The 10,693-nt window shown below is 42.8% G+C and overlaps 1 protein-coding gene across 2 annotated transcripts; it reads right to left on the bottom strand.

Moving 5' to 3' along the window:
- Positions 1 to 1,602: 1,602 nt before the first annotated feature.
- On the bottom strand, positions 1,603 to 10,224 carry NUP35 (nucleoporin 35). 2 transcript variants are annotated; one of them, XM_080972531.1, is made up of 9 exons: positions 10,068 to 10,224; positions 7,912 to 8,082; positions 6,236 to 6,363; positions 5,068 to 5,128; positions 4,271 to 4,412; positions 3,546 to 3,615; positions 3,313 to 3,441; positions 2,285 to 2,449; positions 1,603 to 2,174 (listed from the first exon to the last, which is right to left on the bottom strand). In XM_080972531.1, the coding sequence occupies exons 1-9, from the start codon at positions 10,099 to 10,101 to the stop codon at positions 2,097 to 2,099; spliced, it is 978 nt and encodes a 325-aa protein (XP_080828657.1). In that variant the 5' UTR covers positions 10,102 to 10,224; the 3' UTR covers positions 1,603 to 2,096. The 2 variants fall into 2 exon arrangements, with proteins under 2 accessions (XP_080828657.1, XP_080828656.1); XM_080972530.1 differs by lacking the exon at positions 10,068 to 10,224 and adding an exon at positions 9,674 to 9,830.
- Between the last annotated feature and the right edge of the window lie 469 nt (positions 10,225 to 10,693).

Below are 10,693 nucleotides of genomic sequence, written 5' to 3' on the forward strand. Positions count from 1 at the left end.
AACATTTTGTGAATCTTTGTACTTTTGTCCATTTGCTGAAATTTTCCCCCCAAATTGAACTATAAAATGGTGATATTTTTGAGTCAAACTTCTTTAAAGAAAAAAAGCACTGCTAAAACTTAAGTGGAAAAAGTCAGATGAAGCCTGTGTGCAAAGCTGGTATATTTTTACATGCTTTCTTGTTACTAATGAATCAGTATTTCTGTAAGCATCTTAAGTTTCAGTTCAAGAATACTAGGCTTTATAGGTGTCTTAACACAAAGCTATCTTAGGCCTGCAGGTTACACACAGCTTTGACAAAAATGAGTTGAACGGAAGATCTAGTACATGTAATTATTGCTACTCTGTGGATCCATGCAATTTGTTCTGAAGTGAAAGGGTTTTTAAACAGCATGCTAACACTCTGCAAAGGCTGCCAGTAAATGGGCAGATGAGACACAACTCAACAAAATGGTTCATTAACGATGCAGAGTATGTTACTATTACACTTTATGAAAGCTTTAAATATTGATGATTTTCTTCATCTGAAGTGCTTATCTGATGCCTTTCAGTCGGCACACAGGTAAAGTTCCTAAGTCTACATAGATAAAATGCAACATCAGTTTTCACTGTTCTCAAGAACTAGAGATGTCAAGTAGCAATTACAGAGCTATGTGACTCCACCTTCGCTCCCACATCATCTAGCTTAAAATGCCAAGATACCAGAGGATTAATAATTCCAGAGGGGTACCTGTATGCCAGCTGGGAGCACAGACAAAGTAGGGAAGCCAAATAAAAAAGGAAATCTTTTTGCACTTCAAAGATGAATAAACTCCTTATAGGTGTTCATGGACTGATCTGTGTTCACGCTATTGCATAGAGAATAACCTCTTTGCCCCAGTAGCTAGCTCACGTTAAGAACTCCATATAATGTAGTTTTAGGTATCTGCCATGATAGAAAAGTGAGAAAATAAAGTCTACTTCATTTGCACAATTTTCCAATTGCAGGGCTGCAGGCAGATAAATTAATGAAGCAGCAACATTTAAGCCATATTGTCACAGTATCTGGAGGGGGAATTTGTTGTCAGGACTAAATTCTAGGCACCCCTGCTGGTTGGCACATTCCTGCAAAGTATTAGACAAGGTTGCTTTGTATTCTTGCCGTTATTCATTTCGTTTTACACTGCTCAAAAATATGTATGTGATTTAGTGAGCAAACCTTTATTCCCTGACAAGGGTAAGAGAGAAAGATCTGTCCTGGGCCCTGCAATTATACTGCTGCCAAGACAGGAGAGAAGCAGCATCTACCTTTTCCCCTCTTATTGACTGCAGTGTGAGGGAATTTACATTCATAGCCCGAGGGCTGCTTTAGCGTTAATGGCCATGGCCAGGGGAACAGAGGCACTCTGGATACAGTGGCATGGCATCCTGCCAGCAGTCCTCCCCCTCTCAGCTGGCATTTAGCCTGCTTAAGTCTCTAGGTGAACCTAGGATTGCTCCCCAAGTTACCTAGAAGGTTTTGTAGTGACATTTGTACAGATCTGATGTTTATTTGAATTGAATGACTTATATAAACCAGAGGCAGCTCACAAATCAATAGCACCACAATTTTTTTTATTAAGAAAGATACAAAAAGGTTTGACACCTGCAGATTAAGAAACAACCTGTCCAATCAAGTTTATATAAACACGATTGTGTTTGGAACAACATTCAAATTAAAGTATTTGGTTTAAAACTAGCAAAATCTATGCCAGCATTTTATGCAGCAACCTCTAGAGAGTTTATACCACATTTCCAGGCGAGAAATAAAACCATGAGAAATTACAAACAGTGTTATCACGTCCTGAAACCAAGACTTGCTTGTCAGGTAAAAGTTCATTTTTACTTGAACCATGCATTCACTATAGAAGGTAAGACTATTAAACACTGGTTTCAACAGTTTAACATCTTAAGAATAAAGTGTAAATCCAGCTGCCGGTTAAAGTGCAAATTACATGTGTGCCAAGTTCTTTTTCAGAAGGCAGAGGTGATGTTGAAATGCTGCCATTAATGGTTATACAACTAACCAGAGGCACTGACAGCCTATTACAAGCTCCAGCTAAGTTTAGTTCCTTCTGCTACCAGCCAAACATGTATTCCAGAGCTTTGGAGACAATGCTTTCATCTTTCCTTGGAGTCTGTCTGTCAGAAACCACCTAAAAAAGAAACACACACAAAGTAGCAGATCTGTATATTCTAAATGAACAAATACTAATTCCTTTAATCCAGCGCTAAAGGTGACTTTTTCACAGTATTCCCTAAATACCTGGTAGTCACTGGTTGATGCTTTATAAGCTGTAGCAAGAGGTCTCATAGTAGAGATTCTTTGAGCGCTTGAAGGCTGCACTGGTGTGCCCAGTGTTTTCATTGGTGGCGTAAAGGCTGAAGATGGGGACGATACAGTGCATCTGTCTGTGCTTTCCATCACATTCTGCAAACAGAGATCAAGTAGTCCATTCAGACAAAGTAGTTATCAGAGTCCAAGCATTTTTGGAAGCCTAAGAAAGTAAGGTTTCATCACTAGAACTAGTCTCCCTTCTCACTGAAGAGACAGTACAGAAGAGTTCACTTACTGGAACTTGTCTGATTACCAAACTGTGCTAGTGAAATATGTCAACAGTGATTTAACAAGCTATGAGGGCCTGATACCAAACACAGACATGGCTGAGGAATACAGGATCATTAGAAGCTAGAATTCTAATGATACTTTTGAGGTAGGCTGACATGGTAAAGGTTAGAGTTTGCGTTTTTGAAATATGATATATATTGACATTGAAAAGCTAGCTATTATGCTTGGCACTCAATCTATAAAGAAGATTTTCCTTTAATATAGTGGCCTCCAGATATGAAATATGACTATTAGTTCACCACTCTATCATTCTGGAATGGAAGCAAAATACTAAATACAGTACCCAAAACATTGTAGTCAGCTTATCTACCCAATTCTCCACATTGTTATTCCTATAATGTCCTGTATTGGTAGTTCCTCATGTTATCACATCAGGCCAAACTTCAAATTAAGATCATTGAGGGACTCTGCTAAAGTGCATTGAGGCGCTCGGCTAAAGTGTATTGACATACAGAAATTGCCAATCTGTGCAAGACAAAAATGGTGGTCACGGGATTAAGAGTCATCCACACTTTGTGACAAAGTCCAGAATTTTTATACAGTCATCTTATGCTTGTTTAACTTACACAATCACAACTTTGCACAGGTGGTGGTGAGTAAATAAATAAATAAGTAAGTAAGCAAGTAAGTAAGTAAATGAATGAATGAATATTAAATCAACTTACTTTATCTATACAAGGCTTCACTCCAATCATGATGGATTCACCAAAAATTCTTCCATCTTTACTCAAGGCTTTCCGGGCTTGCAATTTTGACTGATAGTGAATATGCATCCAGTTTCCTGTGTTAGACATCTGTAAAGTTTAGTAGGAAGCAGTAAGATTTAGACAGTAAGCTAAGCATAATGGCTGAGCTTCATTTTTATATATATAAAAAAGAGGTACTAATCTAGACTTACAACATGCTTTAAAATGTTTCCATACTGTGCAAACTGTAGTAGGATGTACGAAGCAGATGCTTGAGGAAACCTGAAATATTGACAGGAAATAAAAAACAGAAATAAAATTTAACCACTCAAAATTCAGTCAACGTTAAACCACTGGCAGTGTATCCAGAAGGGCAGATCAGTGTCACCTGTATCTCCAAACACTGCCAAACCTGCTACCTATTTCCCATCCCTACATTTTAGTTTGTCTCATGGAGTAAGATGGGAAAAGGAGAGAGGTCAAAACACAGCACAGTTTAGCCTAAGTACAGTACTAGAATACTGAAGTCCAAATACTTCTGTTTAGCATTGATTGTAGACCAGGATGTGTTTCAGTGTACAGATAGGAGAGTAAAGATGAAGAATTAAGATGTTTAGAATGTTTCAATTGTCCTATTATATAAACTTTACTATGTTAATAAACAATGAATCTCCTAAATTAATAAAACATGAATAGCCAAGACCAAACACCAAATATAAGAGGAATCTGAACAAACATCATCCAAGTTGTATGAACTGCAGAAATCCACATGTCTCATCTCTTATATTTTTTATCATCATCCTATGCCCCAACATAACTTGAATCCCAGCCCCTGAAAAGCTTAGGTAAGCCTGTTAAGACCCATGTTTAAATGAGTACATGCTCATCCCTGGCAACATAACCACCTCTCAGTCTTACAGAACTGCAGCTCACTTACCCAAACACTGTTACCCAAGTGTCATCTAGATGATCATCGGATGTTAGGGCATCTCCTTGAGTATAGAATGGATCTAGTTGAGCTGGTGACATTGTGCTCTTCCTGGGTTGTGCAAGAGTCGCTGGACTGAAAACACTGGCACCTGTCAAATTGTGGTAAGATGCACCTCAGCCTTCACTATAGTTAAAACTGAACTAGGCATTTTAATTTGAAACAAAGAGCAAACACCATGCATTAACACAGAATTCAAGTAACAAGAATCATACTGTTGTTCACATGTTAGAATAGTAGGGAAAAGCTGCTAGTGTTGACAATGGCATCTCAAAAGCCAGTAGAATAGCTCAACCTCCCTCTATAACTAACGTTCTATACAAGAACGGTTCTAGGAGCAAGCTATCCCATCTACCATTAAGCAGATCATATATACTCTGGATCCCGTTCGCATCCAGAGGTACCACTGTAGCAGAATCTCAGATCAATATTTTCACTTCTGAAGACAAGCTGTATCTGGCATTATGACAACAACTTTGCTACTATCTCTCTGCCTACTTCATAACAGAAGCCAAGGCTCAGTTAATGTGCACCAGGCTGTCAGGCCTACAGGAACATTTTACATTGCAAACCTATACATATTCTCTCATAAGTAAGTCTTATTGATTTTAATGAGGTTTACTCCCAGGGAGATTGGTATAGGATTGCAGCCTTTGTCAGTGCCACATGCAGATGTCTGGTTTGCCTATAGAAAAAGCATATGATTAGCATGCTAGAGCACTATATGAAGCAGTATGATGTCCTACCTGTTCCAGGAGTCACTGGCATAGATCCAACAAGTGGACTCTGCGTCACCGAAAAGCTGACCTGCATAAAAGTGCAGAACTTGGTTTGAAGCTGTTTTGAAAGTCAGAAAATTAACTATTCTGCACCACTTAGATAACACTTCCACAGTAAAAATCAGACAATATTATAGATTAAAAACTTGAACCGGCATGCATGTATCTACTGAACTGCTGTGAAAGGGGGTATCTTCTATGTCCTTTTTAGAACTAACAAAACTGAATTGACTACTGAAAGTATAAAGTTAAATGGTACATGGTATTGGGATTCCTTTTACAGACGTCCTCCAAATCCCCATTTTGCATCCCGGCTATCATATTTAGCCCCAGTTGATATACTACTCTTCTGCAGTACTGAGATGCAGACAAGGTTCATCATCAGCCACAGAGGGTAAAGTTAGGCAAAACTAATAGATGGATATTTTAACCTACATATTTTCCAGCAACATAGCAATTATAGTGTGAACTCATCTCTCTACATCTCAGCTACCAGACTGACATTAGTAACAAGCTGACAGTACCATTCCAATTGCCATATATACATATACATATACACACGTGCACACACACATGCACACACACACACACACACACACACAGAGAGAGAGAGAGCAATTGCTTGTGCATCTTTATTTGCCTTTAGAACTGATGTATAGCCCACTAAAAATTAAAATGATGAAAGCAACTTTTTAAATATTTTCCACACTGAACATACAAGATGACACACAATCTAAACTGCTTAGCATACTGGAAGCACTTAGTTACAGTGGTACCTCGGGTTAAGTACTTAATTCGTTCTGGAGGTCTGTTCTTAACCTGAAACTGTTCTTAAGCTGAAGCACCGCTTTAGCAAATGGGGCCTCCTGCTGCTGCTGCTGCACTGCCAGAGCACGATTTCTGTTCTCATCCTGAAGCAAAGTTCTTAACCTGAAGCACTATTTCTGGGTTAGCTGAGTCTGTAACCTGAAGCATATGTAACCTGAAGCGTATGTAACCCGAGGTACCACTGTACTAGTTTTTCCCAACCACAGCAAATGTATCCAACAGCTGAAATGTCTATCAAGCTAGAGAAGAATGAGAATTAGTTACCACAAACAGGTTTAACTTTGCAGCCTTATTAATGGTCACTTACGGGCCTTCTTGAAGTCAGAGTTGTTGATCCAAGACCTGGGCTGGCTACTTCATCGTATATACTTCTAACTGGTGGAGCACCACCTTTATCTTTGTGTGTTGGAACTACTGGCTGTGGAGGAGATCCACCTATATGAAATACAGCACAACGTTACAAGCTGCTGGTGTGTTCTTCTTTCTGATCCTAAACATCTTGTTACACCCAAACCAGGTATACAATTCTTCCAAAACTAGGCTTTATTAGGAACGGACATGCATTATGATTTAAATGAATGAAACCTTGGTAATGTAATCAACTGCTGGCATAGTATTAAGGTAATTCCTGCCATTTATTGGGAATTAAAACACAAATCCATTTTGTTTTTATCAGGAGTGTCCAACAGGTCGATTGCAATCTACCAGTCAATTGTGGGGTTTCCCTGGTCGATCCTGGACAATCGTGGGACCCTGTGCCCCCCCCCCAATAATTCTTCCATCTTTGCTCAAGGCTTTCCGGGCTTGCAATTTCGACTGACAGTGAATATGCATCCATTTTCCTGTGTTAAGACATCTGTAAAGTTTAGTGGGAAGCAGTGGTCTTCCAAAAAGCTCAATAACTTTGATGGGTAGATCACTGCCAGTTTTTTTATAGTGGGAGTAGATCGCAGTCTCTTGGAAGTTGGATACCCCTGGTTTATATGATGCAACATCTCCAGCGGCACCATCAGATTATCTGAGGGGGGGCATTTTGAGAAGGGTGGGAAATACACTCTCTCTCTCTCTCTCTCTCTCACACACACACACACACACACACACACACACACACAGCAAGGGGAAAAACATGGCTGGCACTTGCAAATGGGAAAGCCTTAGTTTTCAATGCCTTAATTTTTAAAAAATAAAATTCTAACAATGAGGAAGTATTCACTATTGAATTCTTCTGTCTGAAAATATTCACAAATATTCCAATAAAATTCCAATGAAATAATTTCAAATTACAGTTTGAAATTAAGTTCAGGGCATTTTACTGTGCGTCGTCCCCATCCCCCCCATCAAGTAGTTCACTTTGGGTTATTGGGAGGGTTGCAATATTTATACAGCGTATGAAATTAATGTGACATACTTCTAAGGCTTTGCTTATGAAATACAAGTAAAACACAATGAATCTAATCCAAATACAGTGGAACCTCGTGTTACATACCATCCTCTTAGTGAACACGTTGGGTTACGAGCTCCGCTAACCTGGAAGTAGATGCTCCGCTAACCCGGAACTTTACCCCGGGATGCGAGCGGAAGTCGCACGCCAGCAGCGCGGCAGGCGCCATTAGCGAAAGCGCACCTCATGTTACGAGCGGTTTCGGCTTAAGAACGGACCTCCAGAACAAATTAAGTTCGTAACCAGAGGTACCACTATAGACGGACTCTTGATAAGGCAGGAGTACATCCAAATAATGAATGGGATCTAATTGGTTTTGACAGCAGCCTCCCTTCTTTGCAAGTGATTTTGGGTCTAACAGCAAATAAAGGAGGTCAATCACTGTGCTTAAAACATGCAACAGTGGCACTTTATTTAGCCTCTGATCCTTGAGCTAAAGGCAAGAGGTAGCGGTATATTTGAACTGTAGCACACCAAAATAGATAGGCACACTCTTCCCCTACCACCCCAATACTAGAGGTTTCAGTTCAGAACCAACTTACCAGCATGCAATGGTGACCTCACTTCCATCACACCAACGGAAGGGCCGCTGAAGGATCGAGGCTGTGGTGTCACAGGAGTTGGTAAATCGCCCATCAAAAATCCAGGCAAGAATTGAGCACCAGCACCAGGCTTGGGAGAGGTAGGGGAACCTAATGTCATTGGCTCAGTACCTGCATTGGGAAAGGGTGTGCATGGCTTACTAAGTCTCCACAGACTGAATGATCTAGCTATCCCCAAACACAACTTTATAGAAACACTGTAAAAGGTGATCCAAAACAGTTAGCTAACCAACTCATTTAAAGGTCTAGTCATCTAAAGAGGTCAACACATAAAGAAAAACAAGGAGCAGGCAATACCTTTAACAAAATACAAAATGGCAGCATCAATGTAGCTGCCCCATTTTATCTAACAATGCTCTGAGGGTAATTGACAGAACAGTGAACTAGCCTGAAGATCTTATTTTAGCTTTTCAGAAGTTTCAAGATTATTGTTGTTACTTTTTCTTAACGATTGTCAGGGGTTCAGGAGCAGAGGCAAGGGCAAGGGAGGAAACAGAGAGCGAGGGAGAGGAGGCAGAAGAAAAGATGAGTGATGACGACGACCCGAGATCTCCGAGTCTTTCCAGTGAATCAGAAGATTCACAGAAAGGAGCACCAGTGGCCAGGGCAAGGGGGGAGCCTAGGGGGACACCCCAGGAAGATAGAGCCAGAGGGGACTCAGAGGGGAGCAGTTGGAAATCAGGACCAGCGTCACCGCCAGAGAGCAGGGAAGAGGAAGGGCGCCAGGGATCAAGCGCTGGCAGCTCACAACAGGGGGGAGGGCACGAGTCAGGAGTGGCCACACCTCCATCGGGGAGCGAAGAAACGGTCAGACGGAAGGTGGAAGGTTGGGCGCGCGTGCCAAGTTCAAATGCACAGGAAGGTGGCGCAGTAGGCAGCCCGGAAAGGGAGCCAGGTCCTAAAGCCCGCCGAAAGGAGGGAGAAGAGTCAGGGGGGTCAGCGTCAGCGTCAGAGGAATCCCGGAAGGAAGAGACCCCGGGGGGCAGAGGGACCCAGAGAAGAACAGTCAGGCGGAAAAGGTGGAGCAAGGCTAGGATATTAAGTTGGTGTACAAGGGGCGGAGACTCAGATGGAGCTTCGCCGATCTAACCATGAGACGTAGAGTTGCACGCAGCAGCTTGAGAATGGAAACTGTAACTCAATAAAGACTTTTATTTAATGATCGCTGGCTAGCGTGATCCTCTGTGAGCTAGGATCTGGAAGCAGCTCTGACAACGATAATTATATTGCTTTTTATTACTTTGAGAGTTTGTTTCTATTAACAGCAAGCAATGCTTAATTTTCATGAAATAAACAAAGGCAACCCTCATTTACGCAGGGGTTGCATTCCAAACCCCCATGCGTGCCATGGCACCTTCAGGTCAAGAGGAGACCCTCCCCGAGCCCGAAGATGATGCCCCCTTCAACCTCTGGGGTCTCCTCACAAGCTAGAGGTGCAGCAGGGCTTTGCTGAGGCTCATCAAGCCTCTCTCCCCCCACACACTTATTGATTTCCAGGGCCGCTCATATGCACGGTTACACATGAATTGAACACGTGTAAATGGGGGAATCCCTTCAAACAACATCACCCATATGCTTCACAAGGAAACAGGAATTATTATTATTATTAAATTTGTATCCCACAATTTAACTACAGATCTCAGGGCAGTTCACAAGATAAAAATCCACAGGGTCCAAATATTACTTCCCCTGCAGAACGCACCTGAGCCAACAGGCCTAAAGGTCAACGTAACTTCCCGACCAGGGGCCGAGGTGGTCGTCTGAACCCGCATGAAGACATCTTGGGGTTTCATGGCTCCCGGCGATGGGCTGGAGAACCAGGGCGCTTATCTCCCCCCGCCCCCCACTCGCCCCAAAGCAGTCAAGGAATCCCGCGTTCCGACGCCAAAGTGACGTCACAGCCACCGGTCGCCAGGAAGAGGCCCCGCCCCTCCCCACCCGAGGCAGAACTGAGCCACGCCCCCTCCCACGCCACGGCTTCAGGGCGGCCGTTAAACGGCCACAAACTTCTCAGGCGGGGAGAGGAGCGGCAGGAGCCGGAAAGCGAACCCGCCGAGAGAGACATCCTCAAGGCTCGGCCCAGAGGGTAAACTCACCCACGGAAGAGGAGGAAGGCAGAGACAGCTCCATGGCGAAAGCAGCCGCGCGACCCACTACACACACCCGACTCCTGCCCTCAGCTTGCCGCTTTCAAATGCAGCGCAAGCGCAGCGCCGTGGTTGGGAAAACGTCACTTCCCTTCCGAGAGCGAGCGAGCGAGCGTCTTCACTTCCGCCATAGAGAGGAGAGCGACGCGGTCTTTTCTACGCATTTCTTCTCTATGGTCCGTCCATATCTCTCTCTCTCTCTCTCTCTCTCTCTCTCTCTCTCTCTCTCTCTCTCTCTCTCTCTCAACACACATTCTCACTGCGATGTCAAAACACTTAACATTTTAAGGCATAGCAAGGGGGTGCTAATAGGGGGACAAGAAGGGTTTTTTTAACGAGGCTGCGATTTGTGTGTGTTCTTCTGCCCCACAAGAGGAAGAAAAGAGAACTCAGGATGCAGCTCTGCACTCCCTCACTTGGAAGGAAGCCTTACTGAAACCAACATTTGGGCCAGTGTTTCCCAAGCTTGGGTCGCCAGCTGTTTTTGGACTACAACTCCAAATATCCCTAGCTGGCAAGATCAGTGGACAGGGATGATGGGAATTGTAGTCTAAAAGCAGCTGGAAAACCAACAC

The sequence above is a fragment of the Podarcis pityusensis genome, assembly GCF_964106645.2.
Source record: "Podarcis pityusensis genome assembly, chromosome: 1".
Taxonomy (NCBI): Eukaryota; Metazoa; Chordata; class Lepidosauria; order Squamata; family Lacertidae; genus Podarcis; species Podarcis pityusensis.

What these genes read in the sequence shown, in the direction of transcription:
- NUP35 (XM_080972530.1), bottom strand. Translation starts at nt 9,764, where the DNA reads ATGAAACCCCAAGATGTCTTCATGCGGGTTCAGACGACCACCTCGGCC. An exon ending in CTTTAGGCCTGTTGGCTCAG is followed by an intron (nt 8,083 to 9,673) that starts GTGCGTTCTGCA and finishes TTCCCAATGCAG; the next exon opens with GTACTGAGCCAATGACATTA. An exon ending in GAGGTCACCATTGCATGCTG is followed by an intron (nt 6,364 to 7,911) that starts GTAAGTTGGTTC and finishes TATTTCATATAG; the next exon opens with GTGGATCTCCTCCACAGCCA.